General features: G+C 36.4%; 1 protein-coding gene across 1 annotated transcript; it reads left to right on the top strand.

The window, feature by feature from the left end:
- Positions 1-251: 251 nt before the first annotated feature.
- Positions 252-12,042, top strand: TRMT10A (tRNA methyltransferase 10A). Its single transcript, XM_034442156.3, has 8 exons — positions 252-393; positions 2,684-2,886; positions 3,388-3,550; positions 5,215-5,286; positions 6,627-6,701; positions 7,507-7,656; positions 9,620-9,725; positions 10,759-12,042. Exons 2-8 carry the CDS (start codon positions 2,687-2,689, stop codon positions 10,935-10,937), a joined length of 945 nt encoding a protein of 314 aa, XP_034298047.1. The 5' UTR covers positions 252-393; positions 2,684-2,686; the 3' UTR covers positions 10,938-12,042.
- Positions 12,043-16,281: the final 4,239 nt, after the last annotated feature.

Here is a 16,281-nt window from a genome sequence, read left to right as displayed (position 1 = left end):
TCTTATCAACTATGTAGATCAAAAGCACGTGCACTAAATCACATCTGGATTATTGAACCAGATGTGAAATACTTCTTCAGCTCCCGCGGACAAACGTTTGTAGGTCAATAATTTAAAAGGCACTACGGTCCTTTTTTAAAATGAAAATGATTTAACACCCTCCCAAAAGACAAATCACAGTATTAAAAAACGCAAAATCGAGTCAGGGAGGAGTTTTCCCACCACAACCCCGCCTATTAAGTCACGAGAGTGAGACATTGCGTCATTAGTCCGCGTCGAAAGGTGCCACTGCGGTCTTGGGCGTCAGCGGCGCATGCGGACGGAAGGGCTAGCCCGGCTTCCTGATCCCTTCGGCGGTGGCCGTTGCTCCTGGTTCGTGCACTGGGCTGCGAGGTAAGATAGATAGAGAGAAAACCCTTCCTCCTAGCTCGGTCGGTGGGGAAGTCACGTTTCTCCTCAGCCTTCCTCTCCCAACGGTTTTCACAGTCGAGCCCGATTTTGCCCAGCTTAGCGGTACCTGGCAGCCATGTTGGCTGGGGCACGACGGGAGTTGTAGTCCCGCCCTGCTTCCAAAGACTCCGTGCAGGGCCAGGTTGACTCTTTTAGCACAGTGACGGGGGTCCTCAAACTCGGCAGCTTTAAGACTTATGGACTTCAACTCCCAGAATTCTCCAGCTATGCTATGGTGGCTGGCTGGCTGGAGCTATGCTGGCTGGAGCATTCTGGGAGTTGAAGTCCACAAGTCTTAAAGCTGCCAAGTTTGGGGACCTCTATTTTAGCATCTTCTCCTCCTCAAGGCCCATCCGCTTCGGAGCAAGTCTGTTAGAAATGCATTAAGCCTGTTACGAAGGTCCTAAAAGAAGGAAAAAGCCGCTCAAGTTAATTGAGGCGCCTTCTGGCACCTCAGGCATGGGCCCTTCTGTCGTGTGACGAGGCTCTCTGGGCAAAATGTGCGCCCTCAGATCCGTGAAACCTTGAACTGAAAGGAGTGAAAGGAGCCTATACCCACCCAGCAAACTGCGGGGCCCAGAAATCCGAATTAAGAGCATTGAGAAAGTGGTGGAAAGCAAAAAAAATAGCTCGCAAAAGAAACGACGTGGCTGAAAAGTCCTTTTTTTCCAAGTCGGTGCCTTCCAAATTTGTTGGACCGACACTTCTGACTGAAAATTCTGGATCTTTTATTCCAACAAATGCATCTCTAAATTATTCGGTTCTCTCCTCATCCATGCAATTCTCCCTCTTTATGCCAGTGTAATTTATACCACTTTATGAATTATTACTGTGATTTGTTTTTCAGAATAATATTCAGGATGTAATAACATGAAAGCACATTTTGAAACCAATATTTAAAATAATAGAACCAGGGCATCTTGTTTCATTTCTGTCTCTCTGATTATTTTAGTCTTTTGAGGATTCCATCCCTTTCTTCGTGTCTAATTCAATAATAACCCACATAGCTGAGCCTGGCATGTCTTTTGGCATTCACAACTCAGATTAATTTCTATGGATCTTTCGAGGCATAAAAACATCCTGCCTTTAACCATTAAAAACTTTTGAAACTTTCAGAGTTCAATGGGTAACGCTCATCATTTGAAATGGAAACAAAGGGACTTAAAGCATCTGTCCTTCCAACTTCATCTCTTAAATATATGTTAGAATTAGAAGACCCAGGATTCCTAAGTAAAAAAAGGATAAAATTGTGAGCATCCTTAGGCTGCTGTTGCTTTTGTTAAAATGACATAACTAGTATTTTACCACATTTTACCATTCTTTCCCTTTCCCTGCCCCCCTCTCCCAATGTAGAAGGGTGGGGTTTGATGCTTCTGTTAGACCTACAAGATTGACTCCCAGACACTGCTGGGGAAAATTGAAAGTCATGGTTTCTTGCAATTTAAATTGTTTCAAGAAAATATATTCCCTTAAGGCAATGGAATAAACTATGGATTTATATCCTATTATTGCCAGTTTGACGCAAAGCATTTGAAAGAGGTTCTTACATTTGCACACCATCTTTGAAAGCTACCCCTGGTTGACTGCATGCTTGTGTAGCCATCCAGGAGAGGTAATTCTTTTGCATTTTTCAATATTGCCAAGTACCTTTTTCTAAGGCTTTCAACAGATTTTTTTTTTTTTTTTGAAATTTGGGGATTTTTCCATTTCATTGAGTTTATTATAAAATGTCAAGACTATATTTTGCAACCGTATAAACTCTTCACTATTATTTTCTTTACTGATATTTAATCAAATGGTTTGTGATTTTTCTAGTAAATGTAATAAAATGGAGACATAATCCAGATAATTTTTAAACTGAAAATGAAATAATGACTATTATATTGTTGCAAAATAGAATGTATGATATATCAGAGTAACTAACATCTGTGACTTTCTTGTTTTATTACATCCCTCAAAATACTGTATCAGCCTTGGGCCATATGCTTATTTCAATCACAAATGTCTTGAATTTGTACTAGTTCTTGTTTATTGGCATTTTATATGTTTATGTATGCATTTTAAATTATGAAATAAGGATTTTTTTTCCTTCATAATTTGTATGTTAGGCAGAGAATCATTATATTCAACTGCTTTAGACAAGAGTTTTAAAAATATATTTTAGGCACAATTTTTAAATAATATTCTGACTTGAGGTTTCTAATAATCAAATTGGTGTTTTTTTTCTTTGAAGCTCATGTCTTCAAGAATGCCACCAGAAAACATTAAAACAACCAATGTTACTGATACAGAGGAAAAGGTGAAGTGCAATGTTGATAAGGTAGAAATTAAAGACTTGCCACTGGAAAAGATGGAGAATATTGAAACGATGTCAAAAAGACAAAGAAAGAAACTAATAAAGCAGAAACAATGGGAAGAACAAAGAGTCTTGCGCAAGTATGCTTTGTTTCTTATAAAAAGAATGGATTTTGTGATTAGGCACCTCTGGGCTGATTTATTTTATTGCTCCCCAGTTTCTTCCATGAAAAAGTTCAGAACTAAGCCTGAGGATTATATGAGCTCATCCTGTACTTTTCTCTGCTTCCTTTATACTGGAGAGGAGTGAACAAATGTGTAATCTCTCTCATCCTGTGTGATGAAAGACTTCTAGGAAACTCTTATGACCTATCTGATTTCACACTGTATAAGTGGTCTCTTATTGGACAAATGAAATAATAGGTTATATATAAATACCTACAAATCTTTTTGTTTTCTTCTGGCCTTCCTTTCCACATTTCAAACATGCTTTTTCTCTTCATGACTCATTAGTCATTATCCTTGTTTTCTGCTTGAGAATCATATGCCAGCATCCAACATTTAAAACAACAATATGGAAGAATAGTTTATAGTTTATGATATACCACTGAGTAATATAGTAATGTTTTATTTCCATTTCAGGCAAAAACGTAAAGAAAAACGCTTGAAAAGAAAAATGGAGCGCCAGTCTCAGCTGGAATCAAACAGTGAAGGAAGTGTCAGGAAACGTATGCGTAGGGATATTGTTCCTAGTGCACTTCGGCTTATAATAGACTGCAGTTTTGACAATTTAATGGAATTAAAGGTAAATGGAAGTGTTATTTGAGAAGCAATTCCAAAATTGATGGGTGGATTGATTGATTGATTGAAAGATTATATCAAGTCGTTGCAATCATTTACATTTTGTAGGTATTCTCCAAAATTCCCAAGATGTAGATAATCTGCAGTTAATGACTGCAGACTGTGACTGTTTGAAATTACAGTGATGTTTTAAGCTGGCAGGGAAGCTTGTAAATTGTTCCCACCACTTTTTTCCCCTGAGAAATTCTGCTACAGAGCTCATGCTCTGTTAGAGTGAGGTCAGGCCTCACCCCTTCTCCCACCCAACCATACATGCACCTTGCAGCAGCCCCAGGCACTTGGACCTTGCACCAGCATCTCCTCCTCTCTCCAGCTCACAGGCATTTGTGCTTTGCATCACCAATCTCTCTTCAGCTCCCCCACATTCGCACCTTCCAACAGCACACTCTTCCCAACCTGCATGCAATCACAGCAGCTCTCCTCCCCACCCAACATGCACCCACATCTACAGACCCTATCCTAAGCCTATGCACACTCATGCCTAACAGCAGCATCCCGTCCCCAGCTGGCTTGCACTTCACAGCATCATCTCATCCCCATCCCATAAGCACTTATTGCAGTACCCTTCCATCTTGCCTCACTCTGTATTACTCGCCCTCCTTCCTCCTGGGGACTTGAGACTTCCTGCCGGCTTCTACACTGACTTTGGGGGAAGCTCGTTGCAGCCATGAGAATGAGAATGAGATGTTCTCATTTAATGACCCATGACCCTCGCTTAACAAAGGTAATAAGGACGCTAGGATTGCTGTCGCTAAGAGATGCAGACATGTGACATTGCACTTTGGGGCCACATTGCTTAGCAATGGAAATTAACATCTAAACTGAATTCGTTCAAAAGAATTTTTGGAAAATGTTAACAACTTGAGAAATTAATGTAGAATTAATGAATGAATAGGACCAAAGAAATAAAGTTTAACCTAGTACAAAATGTATGGTACATTTTTATGTGTATGCCTTTGAGTCAGCATTAACTCTTCACAACTGCCTGGACTAGTCCCTGCAGTTGCCTTAACAAGATTTTTGGAAATGTCTTGCCCAACCGTGGTCTTCTGTTTTCTAGCCTGATTCCTTAACCATGTGACCAGACTGGCTCTCATATGTTAGTGTTACTTGACAAACATTACCAATATTCCCAATAGGTTTAGAAAAATTGGTTTCACGCTTTTGTAAATTGCTTGCATAGTTTAATTTTAGGAATATTAATTTTCATTTTAATTGCATAATTTTATTACATTTTACTAATATTTTACTAATAAATTGAATTTAAAATTAGACAAGTCCCAGAAAGAATTATGCATCACTATTAATATTTCGAAGCCATAACACACTTGGCCATGTATACAGCATTGCTGCCCAGATATCTTTAATCAGGTTGTGGGCTTCATCTGAATGATTTTTAGAGTGATGAGCTAGTAAAAAGAAAGAGTGAGAGCTCAGAAAACCTCTATACTTTTAGTATGCTTTCTTCAGGTACATGTTTTAGAAGTAATTTCTGTTGGTTAAAAGCTTCCTTTCTTTCTCTTTAGCGTCTCTCTGAATCTCTTGGTTAAAGCATTTTGTGGTGCTTTCTCTGAAGAACAGTATAAAAACAAATTGTATTATATACAGGATGTCAAGAAACTTCACAAGCAAATTCAGAGGTGTTATGCAGAAAATCGTAAAGCACTTCATCCTGTTCAGGTATGTCAGTCCAAGTAACCTCCAAATATCCTTCTTTGATGACTTTTAATATAACATAATGATTATTATACTTGCATTTTTAGCATACATAAAAATAATTTAAAGATTTTTAGATACTGGTCTAGAAATGTGACAATACAAATGTCCACATGTGTCTAAATATAGTTGCCATACCTATAGTGAGTTTACACATGCTGTGGATAATTTAAAGTACTGATTGCCATGGGGTTTTTTTTCTGCTACAAAATGTCTTGGATAACAATGCACACATACATAGAAAAGGAGCAAGAAGCAGTAAGGAAAAGATGTGAATGCATTGAGATAAGAAAAAGAATATGAAGTGTGGCTAAAGATAGTTTATAGCAGTCCATTTAGTATATCTCTCCATATCTTTCTACTGCTTGCAAGTCATCCTTGTAAGCCATCCACCACATCCTTACACCAACTCAGACATTGCCTTTTGCTCTTTAAACATCTCTCGGAGGTCTTTGTCAGCTCCATCCAGCCACAACTTTGTCTTCTCCTTTCTATCAGGCCATTCATTCTTCCTTCATATATTTGTTTTGAGATTCCATCTTCATTCATTCCCTCTTTGTGACAAAACATCTTCATGTATACACTAAATAAGGCTAACACCATATTTAATCACTATATTAACTTTAATATAAAACACAGCAACTGCTCAACAAAGCACAGACCCTATCTAGGCACCTAAATGACATGACACCTCATACAGATACACTGCAAGTTTCATGGAAAAGGGATTTCACTGAGAAGCTTGGGGTTTTTTTTTCACAAGTTGTACCTGAGAAACTGTTTTGCACATGAGATTAGTGAATGCCATAATGGTTATAAAAACTTTATAAACAATTGGTAGGGATGTGTCATGGCAGAACCCAGGATACATATCTGTTGTCACAAGGAGCATTGCATGTATGCTACGTTTAACAGAGTAATAATGTTTAATTAAGTTTGTACTATTTACACTGGCTTTCAACTCCTCCTTCTTGGGGATCCCTTACAGATATAGCATATTTAGTGTAGCATCAATTTTTCATTTCTCTTTTCCCTGTTGACAAAATGTTTATTATGGTCCCATACTTTTAATTTCATCTATAATCTTATCTAACTTTTCCCACACATTATTTGGGTCTTTATGTAACACTACAGAATCACCTAAAGTGTGTACAAAAAGCATCCCTTTAGACTTCCAGCTCTTAAGTGATTATCCTGTTTGAGGTGAAACTAAAATGTGTAAAATATGAAATGGTGGAAAAGAGTATTTGGTTGTATAATCTTAAAAATTATCAATGAATGTTGCATGCATTTTTATTCTTTAGTTTTACTTGACCAGTCATGGAGGCCAGCTGAAGGACAACATGAATGAAACAGACAAGGGATGGATAAATTGGAAGGTGCTAGCAATTTAAATATATAATTTTAATTAACTATTACAATAAAAAAAAATTGGATCAATTTCTTACAAATGCATGAATTTGATAGGGCTTGTCTCAACATTATCAATTGTCAGATTGCTGGACTATGAACTTTGCCTTCAGTAAAATGAAACTACCAATACAGGTAGTCCTCAATTTACAATAGTTCATTTAGTGAACATTTGAAGTTACAACAGCATTGAAAATAGTGACTTATGACTGTTCTTCACATTTGCGACCATTTCCAACTTCCCTATGATCATATGATCAAAATTCAAATGCTTAGCAACTGGCATGTATTTATGAGGTTGCAGTGTCCCCAAGGTTATATTATCATGCTTTGAGACCTTCTGACAGACAGAGTTAATGGGAAATCGGATTCATTTAACAACCATGTTACTAACTTAACAACTGCAGTGATTCACAACAGGGTGGCAAGAAAGGTCATATAATGGGGCAAAATGTACTTCATCGTCTTGCTTAGCCACAGAAATTTTGGGCTCAATTATGGTCATAAGTCAAAGATTGCCTATATTTTATGATGACTGAAATGACTTACAAATAAGTGCCTTCTTCATTTAAGCTATAATCTTTCCAATATTCTATATATAGCATAGATATTAATGTTTCCAGATAAATGATAATACTTTCATTGCATTGTTAACCCTTTTCTGATAGTTACATAGTTTTTTTAGTGCAGGGATAGAATGTATACTCAAACTAGTGAAAAATCTGTGAAAAATTTAAAATAAATTTTATTTGGATTTGTGTTTATGTCTTGAAGGATATTCAAATTAAATCAACTCATTATAGTGAGTTAGTGAAAAAGGAAGATCTTGTTTACCTTACCTCAGATTCTCCAGATGTCTTGAGTGAATTAGATGAATCAAAAGCCTATGTTATTGGAGGCTTGGTTGATCACAATCATCACAAGGTAGATGATTAATTATACTGTGCATGCATACTTGAAAAAAATCACATTGAACTATTATATTGTATTATATGTTGGACGCTAGTCAGTAAACATAAATGTTTTTGAAACTGATCTAAGGGCTGACCATTCATTAGAATTAAACTACTTTAACTTATTCACAATATGCCAGCAGAGGTGGGGCAATTAGTGCTTCTGGGGAAGAGGAAACTTGGGGTTACCATTGAGGTGGCCTGTTGTCTAGAACCCATCCTATGCATGTAATAAGTGGTAGGCCCTCTTTTAATTACAGGCAAAATAGATGGACTCAGTTCTTTTACATGCCTGATACAGTATATCTGGAGCTGCTTTAATAATTGTAAAGAGATTTAAAAGCATTTTGAATTAGGCCCGAAAACCTACAAATAACCACTATGCGTTCAAAATGGATGCTATCCAAACCTGTTAGGAGCCACTACATTATGTACTAGCTGTAGTTTCTTGGATCATTTTCAAAGATGACCTAATATGAGGCGCATTGCAGTAGGCGACCAAATCAGAGCATGAGTTCCTATCATCAAGGGCATTTTGGTTCAAGTAGGATTACACTGGCACGTCAGATGGAGCTGGGTGAAAGGCTTTCTGGCCATGGTTTCCACCCTTTTTGTCCTGGAAGTAAAGCCTGAAGTCACAGCAAACTCCTTCAGGGAATATAGTCCCTTCCACTGTGCCTACCAGAATTATTGACAAACCAGCAGTTCCAGCTTCTTGGGATTTAAACTGAGATCGTTTTTCCCCATCTAGATTCTCAAACTGCCAGGCATCAGAACTTAGGAGTTCTATGGCATCTCTAGTTAAAGCTGGGGAGGGGATGTTAGGAGCATATTAGTGATATCTTAGCCCAAACTTCTGAACGATCTCCCTAGGGTTTTCATGCACCTTTAAATAATATGGAGACCACTGAGCCCAGAGCCACCTGCACTAACTTCTCAGGGATTTATCTCTCTAAAATCACCAGCAGGAACTATTCACTCAAATAAAAGGATCCATACCATTCCATAAGTAAATGAAAATTCTGTAGATACTGTCACGGTACAAATCTTTATTATGGTCATAGGACAGCATATTGTCACAACACATCTATGCTCCGTAACACAAATACAGCATATCAGCAACGCATTTGTGCGGTTAGTATTTCATCCAGTACTCATTCTGTTATTTTAATCATGTTTATTGTATTACTAGCATTAAAAATAAATGCCAAAGGAATTTAGTGTCTAATAAAAGTGTCTAATAAAACTGTTTATAGCATATATAGGCATTAGTTTACAGGAAAATCTGTAGAACGTGTAAATACGGCAAGCTGTTGAATGGTTGGTATGTCTATTATCATTGGTCATCATCGTACTGTTTCTTTAAAAAGCTTGTATAATTTTTATGGGTTTCTGATGATCTGCCTTCATGTCACAGTCTAGGGATAATATTTTTTTTAGCTTCACCAGCTGTTATTTGTTAATATGGGTAGCTTTGGGACATTATTGAAAATATGAGTCCAATATTTGGGGAAATGAGGTTATAGCATAGAGTGGATTTGACAAACACAACAAATTTGTGCACAATTTAAGAAAAAAAGCCAGTATTGTAATTAAATTTTTGAGCTGTTTCTCTCCATATCAGCTCTGATAACTGATTCAGTTCATTAAAAAACTGTTTATTTTGGTGAATACATAATCAGTTAATTGGTTAACTTTGTATACAAGCCAGTCATTTCTCAGCATTTTAGGTTATATATAATAGCTTAATAATTGGTATCTTTTATAAATCAATGTTCTATAATATGAAACATCTGTAAAACATGCTGTAAGGCTGTGTGATGCATATGTTTTATTATGCAAAAATAAGGTGAATTCAGTATAAATAAATTACCTTATAATCTCAGGCAATATAAATTAATAATAAATAGTCATTTTCTTTATTTTGCTTACAGGGAATTACATACAAAAGAGCAAAAGAACAAGGTATAAGCCATGCACAGCTCCCCCTAGGAAACTTTGTGAAAATGAATAGCAGGAAAGTTCTGGCAGTCAATCATGGTAAGAATACATTTTATTTTTTTCCCTTTATTTTTGATTCTACCTTTTGTAAATGAACTTTTTATGTTTTATAATGTCAGAAGCAATTACCATTTCTAGTAGTGATTTCTGATAAATACTGAATATTTTGAAAAGCACTTAATTTCTACAGCAGACAGTTGTCTAGTTCTCAAAATCCTGGAGAACAGTTATCTACCTTTGTGTATTATCAATGTAATAGATTAAATAGCCACTGTGTATCAGTTAATTACTTAATGAATGAATAAATGAATTTTATTCACAATACACACCTGTTTAACATATTTTCTTAGTTGTTCCATCACATTTTTCTGTTAGTAAACAGTTCAAATCACAGTAACGATAACAGGAACAGGGAAGCTACAGAAGTACTCCCAAACCAGGAAAAAATGCAGTACAACATACCAGAAGAAAGTTTTGATGCTACAGATATTTTGCTGACAGAGTAGAAATCAGGAAAATGCTTGGGTATACATGAAGCAGTTATTTTTATTTACATACTCACAGAAATAATGCAGTGCGTTTCCACCCTGCCCTCAGTTATCCATTAGCTATAGTGATCATATCTCAAACAGATTTCCAGAGTAATCTGTTTTCTCAATTCCCTATAACACACAGGCTACAAGTTCAGTTAGACGTTAAAAAATGGAATTGATTTTGATGAGTCTATTTTTCTTATTTGCAGCCTAGATTAATTGCAATATATCCCTTTTAGAACTATGTTTTCATCTGCTTTTAAACATCATTATAGATGTGTGATTTAAAATGTTTGTCATATAGAATTTAGGGAGAAAAACATTAAAAAATAGTTACTTCTCCCACAGGAACAATTGCAAGTTGACTTCTTTTCTATTTAATAATTATTAGTAACAATATATAAGTCAAATTATATGTGCAAAATAAGACTGTTTTGTGGTTACTGCAGAAGCTTCAAATAATGTTTTAATACCTTTATTATCTAATTTTCTTGCCTTATCAAATATTTCCTTTTTAAGTGGTTTTCTTTTTCTCATAGTATTTGAAATCATCTTGGCATATCTGGAAAAGAAGAACTGGGAAGAAGCCTTTTTTACTATTTTGCCACAACGAAAAGGGGCCAAACTGCTGCATGAGGCAACCGAGGTGACCATTGCCTCCCCTTGCAAGCAGCAAGAGACAGGAATTATTCAAGATGAAGTCTCTGAAAGGCGCTAAATGTCAGTGAAAACGCTACTCATGAAACGAGACAGAAAGCTTCCAACTTTGGAATTTATGAAATGATGCTATACCTCCTCTCTTGGTTTCAAGCACTAGATTTTTATTACCAAGTTTAAGCTGTAAAATTAAACTCATAAAATATTTAATAGCATTTAAATATGCAAAAAAAATGTTGAAGGAGCTTAGATTTCCAAGGATGCCAATATTTATTTTCCTTCTTAATCTTTTATTTAATATTTCCTGAAGACTATTTGTTTTTTATTCTGAACCTCACAGCAGAATTTTAATTGTAATACAGTAAACATTCACGTGGCTGAAATATGTATTGAAACTCAAGTATAACATTTTCTTCTTTATAATGTTCTTTGCTTCATGTTTGTAATATTTGAGATTTTTCCTTAGTAAAGGCAAGACATGACAAGATCCAACTGCAACTAGAATTGTAGATTAGGAAGGTGAAGAGTAATTTTGCATTTTATTAAGGCTTTTTGTTTTAATCTAAATCCTCTTGATTCCTGTGCTTGTAGAAACAGGACAGAAATTTATTTTACATTTCAGTTTTGCTGAACCCAACTACAAGTTTTCATCGTGGGCATGCTTAGTAATTTCTGCAGTAAGAATGAAAATGAAGGCGTATCGTCAGAAACATAACCTATACAGCAGCTTTTCATTACACTACCGACATTGTCTAAAACAGTATAAGGAGTTAACATTGTATATGTTCCTCCCCCAACCAAGGCTCAGGTACAAAGAAGCTAGGCTTTCACAACTCCTGTGTTGCAAATGAAAACAAGAAGAGGTGCCACCCCAGGTTCACTGAAAGATTTTTTTTTAATAGTTACAGTTCTTCAGTGACCATATTAAAATTGTTGAATGTCCAGAAAGGCATATTTCCTATGTGCTATAATGTTACATGACATGATGAAAAAATCTGCTTCAAAGTTACTTAGTTTTCAGAAGTTTGAAATGTTTTAGACAAAGTAAGGAACTTTCATATGATTGAAGAAGTTAAGCAAATATCAAAATTAGAAGCTAATTAGAATTAAGTTTTGTTGTGGGGGATCATTTCAAAAAGCTGATCAAATAAATTGTGTGAATGGTGTAACATGCTTTTAAACTTGAATTCTTTTTTGCTCATCTTATTCAATGTTATGTGAAATTTAAAATAACAAATGTTATCTATCTATCTATACACACACACACATACACACACAAAGAGAGATTGCCAGTAAATAGTATTCAAAGTTGATCAAAGTTGTTTAATCTGTTGAATTAATTGTCCCATGTAGTTGAACTGTTTCTACATATTTTAGTCTTTTTTTAAGTTCTTTCACTGAAGTGAAATGACTGGAGGTTTATAAAATTAAATGTGCTGTTTGAATAATAGATTTTAGCAGAAAAATGTTACATGTTATACTGGATTCCTTCAGTGTTTTTATTTTATTTGTTGTTCATTTAACTCAAATGCAGCTTGGTATATATAAGCAAATCTAGATTCTAAAACCAAATGGCTTTCCTCTAGAAGCAATAAGAAGGAAAGAAAATGGAATGGAAATACGGTATGCAAAACCTGTGGTTGGATGTACTATTTAAACCTCGAAGAAGCTATTTAAATCTAAATTGACTATCAGAAGGTTACCACTATTTTTCCTATCATACAGGAAGTATGATAGGAAAAATCCAATCTCAAAAACTAGAAACTGGAAAACCATGAGTTATAGTCCTGTCTTAGGCATGAAAGACAACTGCGATGTGGCGTTCCCATGTAACACCTCTCCTGCGCGAGCTGCACTGGCTCCCGGTGGTCTTCCGGGTGCGCTTCAAGGTTTTGGTTATCACCTTTAGAGCGCTCCATGGCTTAGGACTTGGTTATTTACGGGACCACCTGCTGCCACCAATAGCTTCCCACCGGCCAGTACGCTGTCATAGAGAGGGGCTCCTCCGGGTGCCATTGGCCAAACAATGTTTGCCCCCCTTCTCTGTGGGGGCACCTACTATCTGGAATGAGCTCCCCCCGGAGATCCGGAGGATCCCGGATCTGCGCACCTTCCATCGCGCTCTCAAGACTTTTTTATTCCATCAAGCCGGCCTGGCCTAAATCTTTCCCCTTTAAAATGTAAATTTTAATTTGTTTTTAAAATTATTGGGTGTTTTAAATTTGTCTTGGCCAAATTGTTTAATTCGGTTTTATTCTGTTTTTAAATTTTGTATTTATGTGTTTTATTCTGTGGCTGTTCACCGCCCTGAGTCCTTCGGGAGTAGGGCGGTATACAAATCCAATAAATGAAATGAAGAATGAAATGAAACTGGGTGATTTTGGGCCAGCCACTTTTTCTCAAACCATGTCACAGGACTGCTGTGGGAAAATAGGAGGAGGAAGAAATATTAGATATGTTCACTGCCTTGAGTTATTTATAAAACTAATAAAGTGGGAAATAGAAAATATCAGACCTTTTGGATAGCATAAACAATGTTTTCTGGAAGAACAAGAATGAACATCTTCCTGTCTAAAAAAAAAAATGGTGCTGAAAGTTTATTACCAATAAATTTATTTTGGTGCTCCAATGAATTGGCAAAATGAGCCATTTTCCAATTTTGTCTCTTTCAGGTGTCATGTTTTCTGTAGTTTTCTGTTTTAAATTTACCTTTATTAGAGGTAGTCATTAATGGTTGTCATTAGATCAAAATACTATATATCGAAACACTTTCCGTTTCTATTTTGTGAATAATTGTTTTTTTCAGCAACAATTTTATCATGTATTTCTCTCATAATACTGTGAAAGTTTGCTATCTTTTGCAGCAACTAATCTCCAGTAACATTTTTAGTAGTTCCCTAGAATAAATTGTATAAATACATGCCTGGGAATATTTGGTAGCTGTCTGAAGACTTTTATGAAGTGTTTGACATGGATATATGACTGTTTAAAGTAGCCTATTTGACTTTTTTCAGTAGACCGAGACACACAGGATCCTGAAGACTGCAGACTCAGCTGTTAATGTCTGGGGAAAATTTGGAGGAGGCCTATAACACTTTATTATAGTACAGTGAAACATAACCACCACACTAGAATAGACATGGGTATAGCTCTCATTTCTATCTCACAGCTTGTTTCGGTTCTGCTACTTTTGGTGGAGAACTAAAGTAAGCGAAGGAGCAGGTGTCCATGCATATTGGATGGAAGGGGAACTGGAGGACACGGGCATTAATTTTCTTCATACAGCGTTAGGCTAGAATGAATAAATCACTGCTCATTACTTGGGACAGAGGCCTTTGATATTAACTGGGAGTAAATTTTTCCATTCCTCCATGCAGATTTATTTTCTGCATGGAGGAATATTTATTCCTCCATGCAGTTGTATGATGCTTTTCCAGTTGTATGATGCTTTGACTTGTCCATTCCAGAATTACCTTTTTTCTCTTTTAGCTATTTCTTGTGAATATACTGGAACATTTAGGGTGTCAGGGTTCTGAAGCTGAAGCTCCAAGATGGCTTTGGTCAGGTCAGCTTCAGGGTTTATTTATTTATTTATTTATTTATTTATTTAATTTCTATACCGCCTTTCTCCCGTAGGACTCAAGGCGGTGACATAGGGTCAATGTCATGTTGTAAGATCCACTTTTAATTGAGCGTCTGCCTTTTCACATGGTCTCATACTATCTTCAAGTACTCTCTGGTACAATGAAGAATTCATAGGGCATTTTATAATAATGGGCTGCCGGGTCCTTATGCAGCAAAGCAATCCCAAACCATTCATTTCTTTATTTGTATCCTGCCTTTGTTATTTTTTACAAATAAGGCAGCAAACATATCCAACACACCTCCTATTTTCTCCAGAACAACAACCCTGTGAGATGTGCCGGGCTGCGAGTGAGTGATTGGCTCCAAGGTCACCCAGTTGGCTTTCATGGCTAAGGCGGGACTAGAACTTGAGGTCTCCCACTTTAGACTTAACTTTATTGTCACTTTGAATGTACAGTAATCGGCTACATTAAAATGAAATTTTGTTGCATACAGCTCTCAAAGGGTCCCCACCTCTTAATATACACTACATAAACATGACTAAATAAATAGAAAATTATGCATGTCTATATATGCACATGCACACATTCTGCATTACTGCCAAGCAAGCTATATGGATGAGTCCCTGAAGACAATGTCAAAATCAATTTGAAGATTTTAGTAAAGGTAAAGGTCAAGGTTCCCCTCGCATGTATGTGCTAGTCTTTCCCAAATCTAGGGGCGGTTTCAGAAACACTGTTTCAAAGCTGAAGAGCCAGCGCTGTCCGAAGATGTCTCCATGGTCATGTGGCCAGCATGACTCAATGCCAAAGGCAAACGGAACGCTGTTATCTTCCCACCAAAGGTGGTCCCTATTTTTCTACTTGCATTTTTTATGTGCTTTCGAACTGCCAGGTTGGCAGAAGCTGGGACAAGTAACGGGAGCTCACCCCGTTACGCAGCACTAGGGATTTGAACTGCTGAACTTTTGATCGACAAGCTCAGCATCTTAGCCACTGAGCCACCGTGCCCCTTTAAGATTTATTATTGACTGCCTAAAGCTCATTTTATATTCCAGTATTGCACTGATACTCCTCTTACACAAATAAGGATTCAGAATGATGCTTTGGGATACGAGGAGCTTAACTAGAATTTGAAAGTAACAATTATTCTCCCTATCCCATGATATGCTTTTTCAGAAGCCATAATCCCTTTGAGTATGAAATTTCTGCAGTGTTGATTTGGATTTCTCCACAGATACTTATACAATCTGATTTAGTAAGAAGACTCTTAAAATTCTCTCTCCTAAGCTACCTTTCATCCCCTAAACTGTGTGCAGCATACAACCCTTGAGATCCACCCAGCCCCTCCAGAAAAAAGCTAGAGATGTTCATGCCACATCTGTATATTCCATTTTGGGGTGGTTGATATGCTATTATGGGCATATTGAAACCTATCATTTATTAAGATAGCTTTAAGCCAGCATCAATATTCTTCCAGAGAATTCTGGAAAGGAGAACGAATAAGCATGCAATTGTTGACTTATTATTGTTGAAATCTAAGAGTTAAAATCTAAAAGTTAAAACGACATTATCTTTAGATGAAGAAAAATGTTTCTTGGATTAGTAGAAAACAATTTTAAATGATCAAAACAGAAGATAATTTAAGTTGTTAAATCCAGACTAGTTTCTTTCTTGGAGTTAATCCTCAATGAAAAGCACATTTCAAATTCTGAAAGTTATAAGTAAGTGAATTACTTCTGACATAATGGAAATGTTAGTTATGTCTTCTACAAACTTCAAACATCAGTTGTGAACTCTTACAAAGACGAATAAAATGTA

Source organism: Pantherophis guttatus, chromosome 8 (genome assembly GCF_059756535.1).
Source record: "Pantherophis guttatus breed Tessera chromosome 8, ASM5975653v1, whole genome shotgun sequence".
Lineage (NCBI taxonomy): Eukaryota > Metazoa > Chordata > Lepidosauria > Squamata > Colubridae > Pantherophis > Pantherophis guttatus.
Note: the sequence above shows the minus strand (reverse complement) of the source record. Positions and strands in the feature narration are given on the sequence as shown.

What these genes read in the sequence shown, in the direction of transcription:
- TRMT10A (XM_034442156.3), top strand. Translation starts at nt 2,687, where the DNA reads ATGTCTTCAAGAATGCCACCAGAAAACATTAAAACAACCAATGTTACT. An exon ending in GAACAAAGAGTCTTGCGCAA is followed by an intron (nt 2,887 to 3,387) that starts GTATGCTTTGTT and finishes TTTCCATTTCAG; the next exon opens with GCAAAAACGTAAAGAAAAAC. An exon ending in AGTTCTGGCAGTCAATCATG is followed by an intron (nt 9,726 to 10,758) that starts GTAAGAATACAT and finishes TTTTTCTCATAG; the next exon opens with TATTTGAAATCATCTTGGCA.